General features: G+C 37.0%; 1 protein-coding gene across 6 annotated transcripts in view; it reads left to right on the top strand.

Annotated features, from left to right (window-relative positions):
* The window catches only part of LOC121725232 (adenomatous polyposis coli homolog), a 45137-nt gene that overhangs the window by 8688 nt on the left and 19420 nt on the right, over window positions 1–17029 (top strand). Inside the window, exon 4 of one of the 6 annotated variants that reach the window (XM_042112087.1) lies at window positions 8950–8956. The exons of 2 other annotated variants lie outside the window; for them this stretch is intronic. Coding sequence is in view for 1 of the 4 variants with exons in the window: in XM_042112083.1 (XP_041968017.1) it covers window positions 8664–8693 (30 nt within the window). In the remaining 3 variants the exon portion in view is untranslated. Of the gene's footprint in view, window positions 1–1809; window positions 2011–7216; window positions 7423–8619; window positions 8694–8949; window positions 8957–17029 lie in introns of those variants that run through there. 3 more of the 6 variants (XM_042112081.1, XM_042112080.1, XM_042112083.1) reach the window with 3 other exon arrangements.

Below are 17029 nucleotides of genomic sequence, written 5' to 3'. Positions count from 1 at the left end.
GACTCATTTTTTTTATTCACTCATGTTCTCCACCTCCGATTCTTAATTTTTAGCGTAGTCTGGACATAGAAGAACCTGATGATGAGGGCAAATCCACTTGTTACATGTGTTACAATGGTTCTTGGTTGACTTGTTGAGCGCTCTGCCACAGAAGGAACATTTTCCAACGCGACCGATGTTGGGGGGTTGTGCTGGACCCGGGTTCAACTCGGATGGATTGTTCAGGCCGAAAAGAATTTTTCCTTTTAGTTTTAATGATTTTGGAATGTTTTCCATAGATATTCTGCGCTTTATGCACGGAGCCACGGGTTCAAAACCAATTTCATGCAAATAATTTTTTCGTGACTTGTTACTGTAGCCTTTGTTTATTGTATGCACAAGATACTCGTTGATTGCACTTATATTCATCATATCATAGAATACAGTAAGCGGCCAACGCCTGGAGTTTCTGGAGGCATCGTAAGAACCGCACTTCTTGTCCACAACATCCACGCCGTATTTGGTGTAATTATAGAATGTAATAATTTCTGGCTTACTTTCTTCCTTTTCTGTGTCCGTATTTTGTGGGGATTCTTCTAAGTAGTTTTCTTCTAAGAACAAATCTGCAGGGTCACTCTCCACGATATCTCCATCATCAGTGTCTTCTTCTTCGAGCCATCTCGAAATTCTCTCTTTTCCACTCCGTGAAGCCATTATTTTGGAAAAAATCATCACTCTAGTAAGTACTAACCTTCTTATAAATTGTATGTAACAAAAAATATAAATGAAAGGTAAAAAATATACTTACAACAAATAAACATCGACCGCAGTTCACGAAAAAAATGTCGCGCGAGTAGTCGCGCGTTCTACAGTTGTAGAAATTCCCTTTTGGCGTCAAATTTCTCTGGCATGCGGACGCATCGGTCGCTGCAAGGGCACTGAATGTGTTCATTGTCTTGTAATAGAAGAATAATAAGACTGTGTATGTGACAGACCTTGAGTAACCGATAATATTCCACAAAATGCACAAGCGTTCTATACTATTGTAGAACGCGCGCCTAATGAAGTGTTAAGAGGTGTCCGGAGAAATAACCGGAAATCCGGGGAATTCTGTCGTGCCTGACCGGCGAAGCGAATTTGGTTGATGGCAACCCTGCCTACAGCTTATAGCTGTACTCCTAAAAACTTCTTTGGTACACCCTGTTTGAAAGCAGATGAATGTGGAAGACATTCAGTTTTGTTAATTTTATCCATCATTTGATGGCTACTAGGAAATAAATAAAATTTAAGGTAAGTAGGTATCTGAATTCTGTATCCCTGGATATAAATTCTACAATTTCGTTTTATTCTCTGCTCTTTAACTCAATTCGATGTTTTTAATTAGTCTACTAATTGAAGTATAAACTAAGTGCACAGCAAATGTGTCACCCATTCAGCCATTGACTTTGTGCCTGCGAGAGCTTTCGTTCCGCGGACGCTCCCATTAAGGCCTTACAAAACGTTTTAATGAAAGCCCCGTAGCGCAGTCAAACAACGCCCTCTATCCGCGGCACGCTCTTCCTCCGCTGACCTCGCCCCATCCCTCAATTTTGGTTCTACTACACCTCCGCACGAAAATAAACCGTACCCGCACCGAATAAAGTTCAAGTTCAAAGCCTGTCTACTCACTTGCGCTATTCTAGCGGCGTGCCAAAATCGATTGACGGTCCCCGCAGCGGCGATGAAAAATGTATCTTATTCGAAAACGATGTGGTGGAAATTCGCTCGATTGACATGCGCGAACACGCAGCCTCCCCTAGGGTCGCGTTCGATTCCTCAGTCGCCTCGCCGGCTCGGCCCGGACGCTTACCCGGAAGAAAAACGAAAAACAAAACGAATAAACAAATCCACAGTTTCCTTCTTCACGAAGGATTCTCGTCGGATAGCCGGAGGATAATTTCGCGTTATTAGCTGTACGGTTAGCGACGTCGAGAGCGTTCTTTGACATCGAGCCAGTGTTTGTGATAGTGATTGTTGATGTGATCCTTAGCAGTAAGCAGTAGCGTATACACCCCTAGCTTAGTATTCCAGGCCAATCGAATATATTTTTGAGGAGCGAGGTATATAATTTGATGTATTGGATATAAAGTGTGGCTTGTAGTTCGATCGGCAGATAGTCTGTATGACGAGAGAGGAAAGCTTTTTGTTTTGTGGGAGGAGCTTTATAAAAGTTGCATAATAAACACAATCGTATACAGCTTAAAATATCTGATTGGAGTTGCGAAATATGCTTATGTAATTGACTTATTACTTGCGTAGATAAAAGATAGAAACACTTGTAAAACCACTCTATTAAAATGAGAAATGTTTATGTCTCAAGTCTTTCTGCTTTGGAGGCATGACGAGCTAGTCGGGAGTTTTCACATGTTTGTAAAAAGAGTTTTATGTTTTGTCTGCACAGTTAAGTAAGACTGGAAATTGAGCGTTTCAACTTGCAGTATTTGAATTTTTTTTTTAATTAGCAAAAGAAATGAAGTTTTTCCATATCCTTACAATAAGTTTCTACAACGAATAGGTACAAGAATTTGTTAACACAAAAGCTATTTCACGTCTTAGTCCTTAGAATACTATGATATCCAATGCTTTCAAATTAGGAGAGAATTAAGGTAAGTAATTGAACCATTTATCATTTGGCTCTACTTTAAATGTTTGAAAGCGATGACGTAAACTCTTACAATGGACATGACATCATTCGCCCTACAGCAATGATATCCCTGTCTGAACTGATAAATTGTCCACCTCTTAACCCCCAACAGATAAATATCAATTAACACTATTCGTTCTGGACAGCATTTTACATTGAAATCAACACCAACGTCCTATATAATATGTGATTTCTGTAAATCATAATGATCTAGCCTTAAACGGCAACTTGAGCGTAATCCATGAAACTTACTATTATTTTAAATAACAGTAGCAGCTGTGCTTTCCAACAAGTTATCCACCATGCTAACTAATGGCATACAACCAAAATTATTATGGTGAATATTCTAGGCATTATATATTAGCTATATATTAGGCATATTTTCTATTTTATGAGATCATTATTCGATGAAAGTGTCCAGCGCAATAAAATGTTTGCCTATATCGCGGATGCAAATTGGAATTAGTTTTATTACTTTCGAATAATCGAGGAGCCTATTATGTTATGTTCGAAGCTAATTATTTTTTAATACTCTACACACTACGAATAGTAATTTTATTATTCGTCGTGTAGGCTACACATCATTTTGTTTGATAGCCTACAGGCTACACATCATTTTGTATTAAAGACTGGGTTATCAGATGCGCCTTACATAAGAAATGTCGTTCGATCCAGCTATTAATTAAAAAGTAATTGCATCGCGTCGTTCACATTATAGCGGACGTTGCACAAGAGCGGCGGGAATAATACTAGGTCTTCGTTTGTTTCATCAGGGTGGCTTTCATCATTTCCTTCCTATTGGAGCGGACTGTTATGCATGATTTCCACGGATGCATGATTTTGTTTTTTCACTAACGCACCCAGAGTCCTTGGCTTTCCTAGGATTGCAAAGTTGCAACAATTGTTGTTTTCCTTCATTAGGGTACCTATTCACGGAGCGTTCAGCCACGGTCAACTTGTCTCGGCGATATATCATATAGGCAAGGTATGGATCAGGTATCCACTATCGACCGAGGATATCCTTTGGGAGGCTACCTGTCGCGGATTTGTAGCTGGTTTGGTCATAATGAAACTAGCGACAGTCATAACTCAAAGAAATCGGTGGGGGGGGGGGGGTAGTAAGGAATATGTTTATCTTTATATGTTATTTATTATTATGGACATGGCGCTGCAATGCCCCAAGTTTTTTTTTTTTATGAAATAAGGGGGCAAACGAGCAAACGGGTCACCTGATGGAAAGCAACTTCCGTCGCCCATGGACACGCAGCACCAGAAGAGCTGCATGTGCGTTACCGGCCTTTTAAGAGGGAATAGGGTAATAAGGGAGGGTAGGGAACGGAAGGGAATAGGGGAGGGTAGGAAAGGGAATAGGGTAGGGGATTGGGCCTCCGGTAAACTCACTCACTCGGCGAAACACAGCGCAAGCGCTGTTTCACGCCGGTTTTCTGTGAGAACGTGGTATTTATCCGGTCGAGCCGGCCCATTCGTGCCGAAGCATGGCTCTCCCACGTATAAATACTTACATATTTGATATTTACATCCGCATGTAAGCACAACTCATAATTATATTCCTCACACAATAGACGACTGAAAAGCACGTGTACGTTTCTTTTGAAAAAAGTAAGCAGGACACGGTCGTTGACCCGAGTGGGGCAGGGCACCCGGGATACACGTTCGTGTTTCAGGACCGAGCGACCGCCGTTAGTGTGATTGGTGGGAACATTTTAATTTGTCATGCTTAATGAAATGACTTTCTGTTCTAGTTTAGGACAAGATAAGTTTTAAAACATGGAAAGAAAGAAGTATTTGTTGGGATTCAGAATTTAAGGGGAGAACTGTTTTTTTTTAATTTTAATCCAGGATCAACGGTAAACGAGAAAAATTGCGCACCATTCGTATATGATTTAGTACCAGCGCTCGAAAGTTTTAATTAGGGCTTAGTCAGCACTTTGCACTTTCTAGTACCGCTCCTTCTAAATGCAAGAAATATTGGCAATTTTTTATGTCAAAGTGCTTAATCACATATGGAAACTTGTTGTGCCCTATAATAATATACCAATAAGATGCAGATAACTAGAAAGACGTTTAAACAAAAATTAAACTACTAGAAGCATTAAATTTTGCAACGGGGGTATAGGTAACTTCTTTCACGTCACGGTCGTTCTCTTTATATCCTTACAAGGCACGTTGTTGAATACGATAAAATGCAAATGTCTGTCTCTCCAATGCACGTGCATCCATCAACTCATTGGCTATTGGACCAGAAATACTAAAACATTAATAGACCGTTACTTTATAGCTCATCAATCATTGAAAGGACTTAAGATTATTGGCATTGGATCCCCCATGTGTTGATTGTACCAAATGCGAATGTTCCCACTTCAAAAACGTTATGAAAAGTACATCAATCATTGTTTTCTTCACATTTTCGTTAACTTAGCATAGTACATAATTGTATGGGCCCTGAATCCTGATGTTCCTTTACACAAAAAAGGAACGGAAAATGAATATTTCAAACAACGGAACATTCCAAGCACTATAATTTGCATTCAGAGCGAACTGATTCAGATTCGGACATGCCTTATATAACCGCATGAGGTGCAGCATGTAAATAGCAGCTACTGTACGTCGGCAAATTAACTGAGAAACTTACATATAAATAGGCAAGAATTAAGATGGACGAGTAAACATCAGGTGTTGGAGCTGCCAATGCTAAACATCCAGTCTCAACCATCTTACCCGTTATATTGGTAATCCTATCAACGCTATCCCGTTATCGTCTTAAGGTTCTTATAGGATCGAAGCTCTACATTTTAAAATATGATCCAGGAAACTTCTTACGTCATCCTTTCTAAAACATTTTCATTATTTTTATGAATTTATAACTTACGATCCAAAGATATTTTGAATTTTCATTAACAAAGACAGACTTCTAATGTTTCGTTACAAATATGTTGGGTATTTAAGTCGTAATTTAAGGGAAGGGTAGAATTTAGATCATCCTTTGTTGAAGACGTTATGGGCCATTTTCAGTCACAATGTCTATGTTGATTTATAATGTACTATCTGGGAATATTTCACTACATTGTCTTACACACACACTCGCACCAGTTGATGGATTATTGGCCTCGAATGCGTTCTAATGTGATTATTATTATTTCATATGACGCTCTGCGTTTTAGCTACAGGTTGCTCTTTTATTTATGTTGTAACTAAACTACTATCTGATTAGTGATTACTGATTACAATGAAGGATTCGTAACGTTCCGGGTAACAAGTACCAACAATAATTTAGTTATTATTTGTCTTGTAGTTATTAGTAATTTTAATTAATAACTAGCTATAAATCATAAACGTTGGCTACGTAGCCATTAACATACTTGCACTTATTTCAACTACAAAACTACAATAGTAAAAGTTATAATTAAAAAAAAGTATAAATCGCGGATCCAGATTCCAGAGACGAAAATTAATGATCTCCGTAGGTTGATTTACGCGCAGGGCTGGTTTGGTCTAAATATAAACTCCTTCGGGATTCGGTTAATAGTCGTTGTTTAAAAATGATCGTGAAATAATGATATAGTTGTCGGATGTCAGTAGGTTTTTTTGTACCATCCTATTTTTGTTTTGTTCGGAGATATCTTATTTCTTCGTTAATCAAAATTCAAAACTTACCATCTGAAGAAGGTAAAAACCCCAAATCATTTCTTACTGATCCTCCACTCTCCAGTTATGTACACAGTTTCAAAAATAATCGTTAGTCTGACGGAAGCTGTGTAAAATAGCATTTTATTGTGATTCTGATTACGTTGTTTATAGAATTATCTTATATATAAAATATAAAATTCTCGTATCACAATGTGAAGCCGCGTACTCCTCCGAAACGGCTTTACTGATTTTAACCAAATTTTATATGCATATTCAGTGGGTCTGAGAATCGGCTACTGGGTACTTATTATATTGATAAGTGCATTTGTTGAATAAATAATAGTAAATTATTACAACTCGAGACTGACGGCGACCATTGTTTGTGCGACGGGATAGCGATGGACGTTGCCATGGTGACATACTTATTTAGTCATTTCAATAAAATAATACGGGCGAAATACTTTATATGGCAAAGAAATGTTTGCCGGGGCAGCTAGTAGAATATATTATCATCTAAGTATATCGAATGCAAATATGTACCTCTTTTACACTGTTTAAAATTTTCTAAACGTGCCCATACACGGGACAATTTGTCGTTTCGATCGATCGTCAAGAAAATCGTCAAATCGATCTCTTGAACGTAAAATCGTTTGCGATATTGCTACACACGTACAATTTGTCGTTCGATTTTAACATCGAGGAGATAAATCGTTACGATAATTGTCCCGTGTATGGCCACTTAACGTTTCTGAATATTATAATTAAATGCATGTGCAATGTAAATTGCCACTGCACGTGAAATAATATCCCCCTGTTTGTTACTGAACACTGTCGCACGCACCTACACTCTACACTACAGTGCTGCGTGAGTTCAGTCAGTCCGTTTTACTGCAAGCGGGTGCGCGCGCCGCGACGCGATTGCCTTTCCATTTTCGAATACGTTAATTTGAAAAAGTTTGACAGTGACATTTTTTTTTATTTACAAAGTGATAACGGCCTGTGACTAGTGCTTCATAATTTCACTGAAATCGATGTGTCTCATCGGAATGCGTAGAAATCGTCACGCACGAACAATTTAGAAGACTTATGGATTATTAACCACCGAGTTGCGGGTACTATAATTTTAGGCATCACTGCCTATCGTCTAGCAGTTGCGTTGATTGTCCTACCGTTATGCCCTAGTATCAAAAATTGGAGAAAGTAATCGCGATTCTATAAGTGCTCAAAACCTAGTCTTTACAAGAGAACACTCGAATCTCGATGCAATGGAGACGTGCATGTGAATTGTATCAACTATCACCGGATGTTTGTGATTGGGTAAACATTTTTTCAGCAATATTAGCACTTATACCTTAACCGTAGAGTTTTGAATTGTAAATCCAATTAGAGGAAGGATTGTGTGGTTCTAATTCCGTTGTTTAAAGCACAAGTTTACATTTTCTTGGTTTCACAGTTTAATATTTTATGGTTGTTTAGATAATCCAATAATACTGTGTATCTACGAACAATAAAAACTACGTAGCTGTGTATGCTTTGAATTGGTAGCACGTAAGATGATATTAACCAAAAGTTGTTTCAATTTTTACTGTTTTACCAATTCTTACACATTTCCCTAATGTTAAAATATATTTTATGTTAAAGTATATATTTGCACTCTTTTTCAGATTTTTTCGATGTTATACCTTTGCCATAATTCATATATTATAAAGACACGATGAAATTAATATAATTTATTCATTTAGGGGAGGAAAAAGTGTATTCTTGTGTAAACTCCTAATACTAAAAAACTATGAAAATCGAAAGGCAACCCTTCAGAGTTTTTGTCAGAATTAAAAAAAAATCTAAAGTTAATATACTTGTTTCACTTCACCACCAGCACTGATCAATACCTGATCTTGACCCGTGTGGTGAGGGAGAATTACCTAACTTACTACGTGGAGTAACGACCGGCCGGCGTTCGTACTCAACACTTATAAATATTATAATTAACTGTGTATAGTCATGCACGACATTGCAATCTGTCACTGTCAATTATATCTTCCATCAATCATCAATCTTTCTTCCATCTTTCATCAAGTAAAAATGATTTCTTTCATTTCGGGGCACGGTGGATCTTTGGAGTTACACATTTCAAACAAAACTAAACATTAAACTTAATGTAAGTAAACAAAATAACAATTAATGTCAACGCGCAAATCTACCTAAATCAGGTGTTACTATTTTTAAGCTTTGATAAAACTGGTGCTCAAATATTTATCCAAAATGTTTTAAATTTTAAGATATTGAAATTTTAAAGGCAGGTGTGATTGTGGTCTTGACAGTACAGAGGTGAGTCACCCGACGGAAAGTGCTCATGGCGCTATACGCTAGCCAGTTAAAAGAGGTCAGTTATAAAGAGGACCATAATTTATCTGTGCCAGCTATTGTGGATCATATTTAGATACATGTAGCTCCTAGCTAGGATTTAAGTGTGAACTCTATACGTGCATTCTTCACTTTCACCAACTTCAACGCATGCTTCAAGCTTTATAATTACCCCCAGGGACACAGACAAGTAGGCAAAAACTTTCTCGATAAACTATAAAATTTAGATTTTAAATTTAAGATTCTCGTCTAAGGTATAAGATATTTATTTTAAGATTATAGGTCCTAACCACAACGTCATCTAAGTTAAAAATATCACTATTGATAGCAATTTCAATTATACTAATTATTAAGTTTCCAATTATGAAACTTTTCCCTATGTTTTGCAGATACGTGTCATATCAATACCGCTTGTCTCTGCATCTGATCTTTTGAAATCAATGTATGCAATTACTTCAGTTTATTCAGTTGCACCGGTAAATTCTATAAACATATGAACAGCTTCAATCGATACCACCATTTTCTCAGTTGCGTCTGCTTCGATCTATTCGGGTTAGTGACGTAGTTACCAAGTATGTTCTGGAAGAATCTGGGTCAAGTGGTACGTTTGTTTTACGATCTAGTGTGGTAACTGTTTCAGATAAATGCTCTCTAGGGTCATTGTCACCGAGTAAAATGTTAATTGTCGAGTATTACAAATAATTTTTGGTATCGTTCTTATTACTGTAGTTGATATCTAGTTTTTAGCTATAGTTGTTTCTATCTAAACGATTTCAAATTAATGCTTCTTAGACTGAAGTCTGGATTACTAACTTAATGCAAAGTAACGTTTTCGGTATCAGAGGTCGTTAATTAACGTTTTACAGCTAAAAAGTACGTTGACCTCTATGTCATATCATACATTGATATGACATAGAGGTGACCTCTCTGAAGTCAGAATCTAGGCTGCTTTTCCCATTACCGTGTTTTTCCTTGACGCGTTGTATGATCTCTTTACCTGCTAATATAATTTAAAGCTAAGAAATATTACGAACGAAGTCGATCTAAATTTGGTACACGATTAAACATTATAGCCAAGTTTGTTACAGTAATAGTAACAAGACAGTTTTTTTTTATTAGAAAGTTTAATTATAAAGCGGCACTAAATCTGTGTTTAGCAGACAGTTTGCCACCGGCCTGGCCTCGCCAGTAGCTGCATGAGTCATTTTACGCATCGTTTGGAAATCCATTATGTGATGTGCCTTTGTGCAATCTGCAGCACTTTGGGCATATTCATCTTCATTTCTATGCGCTAAGGCTTTAAAGTCATATCCAAGCTATTTTAAGTGAAAAAGTATTAATATTGTGTCTTTTGTTCTCACTATACATATTTGTTTTTTTTTTTTAACTTTAGAACTGTTATGTTAATAATACAATTAAAATGTGTTACGTCAGGCGCCATGCCTGCATCGTGAGTCAGACAGTGGGCGATGCAACCGGTCCGGCACTAGCAGGTCTGGATTTTGCAATTGCAATTCCTTAAAAACTTGCCAATTTTGTTTCGGGTACTGTTATGTTGGCTTGTATCAAAAACCTATATTTATTATGAATACATAAAAAGATGTTCTTGCAATTTAAATTTTAACCACTTTGGTTTAGACGCAAGGTTTTCTAAGATATTTTAATTACGATCATAAGTAATTTTTAATCGAATATTTTATTACAAGATATGCAAGAGTGCTCCGCTTTGTTTATTCTATCAGTTTTGCATTGAGTCATTTGAAAACTTAATGAATATATTTGCTAATTGTATTATTTATTTTGCAATAGGAGCAGCAAAGATTTTAGTCACTGATTCGCTTTTGTAATTTAAATGTAAGTCTGATATAAAACATTAAAACGAATATTACAATGCAAATGAAGTACTATAAATACTATAATAGCTGAAATTTTAATTGCGTGGAGTTACAGTAGAATGTAGAACAACTGCACTATTGTCATTTAATGTAATTTATTATAGAACAGAATATACTTAGGGTGGGTTGCACTAACTAACTTTAACTATAACTACAGTGCGAAATGTCAAATCTCTGGTTAAGGACGCCATATTTAACATTAACCATAACCGCTCATACCTACTTAAATCGACATTTTTTCGTGAAAATTTGCTGTGCTATAAGAAATATTTTTCCTGTCGATTTTTACGGATAATGAAATTTTTTATACTCTCAATCCCGTTACCTGTAGCTTGAATAAAAAAATAAACGCAACAGACATCTGTCAATTTCTCCGATCAAAGTTAAGGTCAAAGTTGAAGTTAAAGTATATTAAAGGTATGAAAGACATCAGAGGGCAAATATTTTGCATAATAACGTCCCTTTATAGCGTTCGCGGTTTAACGTTCAGACAGTCATTAACTCAAAAATAATTCATTCAAAATATCGCGCTCTTCAAATTGCAATAATTAACAAAACAATTCTTACTATTGTTGTAAACACATTGTTTTTAAAATGTACCTAGGCCTGCAGCCTTAAGAGGAGTCCACACCGCCCTTTTTTCCATACAAATGTTGTCCCCTGTTTCCTCCCTGGATAATGCTAGTAGAGTTATAATTTTTTTCCTGAATATCTACGGCCATTAATACAATGTCCCTATGTTTTCTTTTTTTTCATAATTTAATTATTAAATAAGATATGAACGTTCAAAAACCCAAAAAAATGGCCAGATTTTCCGCTCTGTTCAAACATCCAGAAAACAGATTTGGCTAGATTATACAAAAAAAGCAAAACATAGGAACACAGTTCAAGCCTTTTTTTAATCTTTAATGAAAAAAGTACTTAGATCGGTTAAGTTTTGGAGAAGGAATCAGGGGACAACGAATCGTTGATTTTCTGGATTTTCTGCAGTTGTCTCTATCGCGTTCTGCGGCAGAGGCTTGAGGTAAGGGAGACAGCTATAGATATTACACGTACTTTTTTTTCATTTCTCTAGCCCCTGGTGTATCCTCTTAAGCATGGCCACAGTAGTAATGCGAAAGTATAGAAACACTGCGGAGATAAACTGAAGCAAACCGCGAGTAGTCCGCGACCGACAAAAATTCAAATAAGTGTTTCTATACTTTCGCATTACTACTGTGGCCATGCTAAGGCTGCTGGAGGGCTGCAAGCTACGAATATCTACCGAGACACGTCAATGAGACTGAAATCTGAAGCATTACAAATCTTATGTCCGTCATAGTGTTTCTGGAACACTCTAGGTGTTCCATAATATATAATTAGCTTGTTCATTAATCATTTCAGTTTTTGTTTCGTTGTCAATCACCAGTCATCGCATCGGTCGACCTACGTGGCTAATTTATATTCATCAGCCTTCTTCAGCCGTATTCGGTAACCGACAATACGTTTTTAGTTTTGCTATTGCAACATCGATGATATCCACGCTATTATCTTTTCCCAAAGCATTGTATTATCAAAATTACAATCTCAAACTAGATAATAATAGATAATACAGGTATGAAGATTTTGCACGAGAACAGTTATTGAAATGTAGTAGTTGAAACTTAGGAGGCAATTAAAAGGAAGCTTGTCGGAGGAATCCTCTTATCAGTTAAATACTGGTATTTCGATCCACACAAAGAGCTAATAAGCCTTATTCTATCTGCGTGTTATCAGACGGGAAACTAAGGCAATGAGCATGTAAGGAAATCAACAAAACCAACAAATCAATCAGACCATGTATTTCTCGCTAGACTTACATTGGCAGTACATGTAAATTGAATTAACCAATGGATCGTAAAGATGATGCACGTTGCTAATGTTTTTACGATAACTGAGTTCCAGAAGATAAACACAATGCATTTAGCAGGGTTCCGCTTGTAAGTTTTACATAAGATGTAGATTGTAGAAGACAAACAATAAAACACTGGGCTTACAAAAACTTAAAAGAAGTCAAGATATTCTACAAAGATTTTAACTTCCATGGCTGCTGACTTTTAGAGCACCGAAATAAGAACTCAGTAAATATGTATAAGTACGAGTAATAAAAAATTTAGATAAATGTGCCCTGAATTTTGGCCCATCTTTTGGATTGGATTAATAAGTCTCAATCAGTAAAAAAAAAAACTAGACTTTAATAACTTGCAACATCTGCGGACATATTTCGTTAGACCGTGTCAGCAGTGCTGCAACTTGATACTGCAAGACACGTAGAGGACGTAACAGAATACCTGTGTCAGTGAGTAAAACAGACTGGAGAAGCCGTATAACCAATGTCAACTTCAATTTAGTGTTTATCATGTTTTGTGTCATTGGAGCATCATTGTATTTGTATATTGTATCAGTATACTAGCTAAAAGCCGAGCTTTGTGAGGGCTCACGTCGTCACACCTTGATTGACTGATGATAACACAGCTACATATAATAAAAATTACTATGTTAAAGCACTAATCAATAGGCGTGATAGTTTTTCCGTAAAGTGTATAGATTGTAGGATATACTAGTGATAATTACGCATTTACGACTCTTGAAAAATCCGACCTTCATTAAAATTAAATCACAGGACCAAAATATACTCAAACACAAGAGTCTTTTTCTTTATCTGATGCCAAACAAAGTAGTGACAAACGTAGTGACAGACTACGTTACTGCAGTTTAGGGGTCCCAATCTGAATTTAAAAAATAAAAAAATATATTTGTAGTGTTTTTACAAAATTCTCACAGGTATCAAAACTCAAGAACATCAGACCTCGACAGGCTTTTAATCGGTTATTACCTTCACACTTCACGCTATATCATCAATCATCATGAATGGATGCCTCATGCCATACCTACTTGACCTCGTCCGGTAGGAAATTGCAAAGTGCTTCCTTTGGGATATCATCAGTGTTACAGGAACTCATAACCTGTTAATTGAATAGTAACTGAAAACAAATCAATAATTATAATAGCAGTTGCAAGAGATGCAAATTTAATATCTAGTTTTTTTGGCCCTAAGTCATGACTCATTGGTTTCTTAAAATAGCAGACAGATAATTTTATTGAAACCTTTTGTAAAAGTGAAAGATTAGATTTGGTCTATCTCCGAACAATACTAATCTACTGAGAACAACAGATTACAGAATCGACTCTCACTTTCGTTTCAATACGAATTATATTTTAGTTGAGATCCGATCCAGTGCACGCTGAATATTTCACGCTTTTCGCTTTTTTTTCTCTGCCTGCATAACTTAAATTGACTGTTCTTCAACAGTGATATATGTTGATAACTGATAGTCTTCTGCTCTATTTATTGATGTTCTTTTTTTATGAAATAAGGGGGCAAACGAGCAAACGGGTCACCTGATGGAAAGCAACTTCCGTCGCCCATGGACACTCGCAGCATCAGAAGAGCTGCAAGTGCGTTGCCGGCCTTTTAAGAGGGAATAGGGTAATAGGGGAGGGTAGGGATGGTAAGGGAAGGGAAGGGAATAGGGGAGGGTAGAGAAGGGAATAGGGTAGGGGATTGGGCCTCCGGTAAACTCACTCGGCGAAACACAGCGCAAGCGCTGTTTCACGCCGGTTTTCTGTGAGAACGTGGTATTTCTCCGGTCGAGCCGGTCCATTCGCGCCGAAGCATGGCTCTCCCACGTATATACTCCCACGATGTAAGGCAATTGGTTCCATTATAATTGTTATCAAACCTTAAAAGTCACTGGCCTTCTAGTTTCGTGATAATATTTAAAGCGTATTAATTAAAAAGTCATCAAATTTCCATAAACGGATCATTCAGGTAATGCGAGGGTAATGTACGCAAACTGCTAACCTAGATCTGCTTCTAAGAAGCAATTCTTTTTGCGTGGAGAAACACTAGATTGAGAGGTATATAGCTAGGACAGGCACATTTAAATTTTTCTTCGGAAACAGTAAACACTACCAAATTCAGCAAGCTTCATATTTAGTAACCGAACTTACAATTTCTTTATAATGAATTTCAGAACTCTACATTTTTAAATAATATAAGAATAAGTTAATTCTATTTTAATAGAGCTCAGTGTGTTATATTTCTAAAGTAGATTAAAATAAAAGATACAAACAATTAATTTTGCAAGCTACAGAGTACAAGGTCATCGAACTGTTTTGCATGGATTGGAAAACTGGTGTGTTGTATGTAATATATTACTGCGTTATACGCTCCAATAGTGCATGAAAATCGGTCGTGTATTGTATAAAGAGTTCGTAAAACTCTAGTAGCCATCGAAGATTTACCCCAAGAAGGTGATCCTGCTGATAATATCATCGAGTTTTAAAGAAATAAAAACTTAAAAATAATCTCAGACGGAGTTACACATAATACGTGTTGCATAATTGAGTAATTGTCACACAAGACTAAGATTTCATTAGTATAACCATATTATGTGTCGAAGAAAGTCAATTAACAGATACAATGATAATCTCGGAGGCGTGCGAAATGTGCCGGTGTGCCGTAACTTTATTGTTCAGTGCTCCAATCAATATAGATGGCATAAAAATGTTCCTCTACCACTTTCACTTATTATTTTTTAATAGGAAATAGGTTTCAATCGAGTCCAGGAAAAGAGTTTATGTAACTTTAATGACGATTTAATAAATGGGAAGCGCTCGTTAAAAATATTATTACGAATCTAGTTAGTTAAACACATAATGCAGTTTCTTTTGCAATAAAAACAGATAACAATAATTAGTAAAATAAATTATCGTCTTATTGGTATATGGTTACATCAACGTGTGTATGGTTAAATCAAGCTACGCAACTTGCGCAAAACTAGTTAGGAGATAAACATACAAAAAGTCCTGACCCCTCCGAGGTGAGCCCGATGGAGGGGAGGGCAAAGAAGGTCCCGTTTTTTGGTTTTTTGCTTACTCATCATAAACGGTGCTTCGTACGCTCTTGTACTACATAAAAAAGCTAATTAAATTCTCTACAACTTTGTCCTTTACACTTTGTATCTATCTCTAATCATTGCCTCGCTATGAGCTTCTATAATTGGCCGAGTTTTTTAGGGTTTCGTACCCAAAGGGTAAAAACGGGACCCTATACTGAGACTTTAATGTCTGTCCGTCTTCCTGACCTTCTGTCTGTCCATCTGTCTGTCCGTCTATTTGTCCGTCTGTTTGTCCGTCTGTCTGTCCTTCTGTCTGTCCGTCTGTCTGCCTCCGGCTATAAGTCAAGAACGATAATAGCTAGAGAGTTGAATTTTTTAGAGATTATGTATTTCTATTGCCGCTATAACAATAAATATTAAATACAAAAGAAATTAAGAAAATTTTGGAGATAGATACAAAGTGTAAAAGACGAAGTTGTAGAGAATTTTATTAGCTTTTATTATGTGATAGAAGAGAATTTCGTACGAAGCACCGTTTTTGATGAGTAAGCAAAAAACCAAAAAACGGGACCTTCTTCGCCCCCCCTCCCTCGGGCTCACCTCGGAGGGGTCAGGACTTTTAGTATGTTTATCTCCTAACTACTCTAAACAAAGTACCAAAGTTAAAATTTCTGCTTTCGACTTTTCCAAGCAGACCCCCATTTTGGGCATTCGTTTACTAGACTATTTTCTGTAAGCCTGCCGATCAGTGTAGGGTTATTATCAGAAGTGCAAGCTGTAGCGTGTTGCGGCGGCACGTCAACGTCGCACGCGTGCATATCTATCAGCTTAACCGTACCGCAAATCTCGTGTGATAAGCAACAATGCTCTGTAAAATCCTTATCGTTTGAGGTTAACCGTACAATCACGAGCCGTAACTGTGAAGTCTAAGGGCCAGGCCCAATGATATATTATATAAAAAACTCAAAGCAGATATGCTACTACCGCGCGCGTTTTAAAGCTTCAAATACGACCCAATTGGGTCGTCTTTTATTTAGTCTGTCTCTTTTATGTAAATGGCATTTCGTATCTTTTGTTTCACTTATCTGTCACATTTGTCAATGTTGTTCGGAAGAGATTTAAACCGGAAAATAGTATGAACGTAACAGATCTGTATAAGTAGAATATCATTGGCCAGGCCACAACACTGCGTTGCGGCGTCGTATCGCAAAAAACTACATTTGCTTTTCAAAGGTTCTTTTTGTGATACGACGCCGCAACGCAGAGTTGTGGCCTGGCCCTAACAGGTTAATGGAATCAACCATATTCTGGAGAGGAAATATCCTCATAGGCGATTATGAATAGTTGCTGAGGTTTTAAATGAGTTGCACATGTTATTTGAATACTCTGTCTTTAAAATCAAAAATTCGCCCATCTCGCTTACGCCATGTAGAACGTTTCACTCCAATTACCATAATAGTCGGTGCATCGCAAAATTCCATAACACTTTCACTGCTTTCTGTGTATGCTCGCTTTGTTTTTGCATACGTGAGTTTGAA

Source organism: Aricia agestis, chromosome 3 (genome assembly GCF_905147365.1).
Source record: "Aricia agestis chromosome 3, ilAriAges1.1, whole genome shotgun sequence".
NCBI lineage: Eukaryota > Metazoa > Arthropoda > Insecta > Lepidoptera > Lycaenidae > Aricia > Aricia agestis.
Note: the sequence above shows the minus strand (reverse complement) of the source record. Positions and strands in the feature narration are given on the sequence as shown.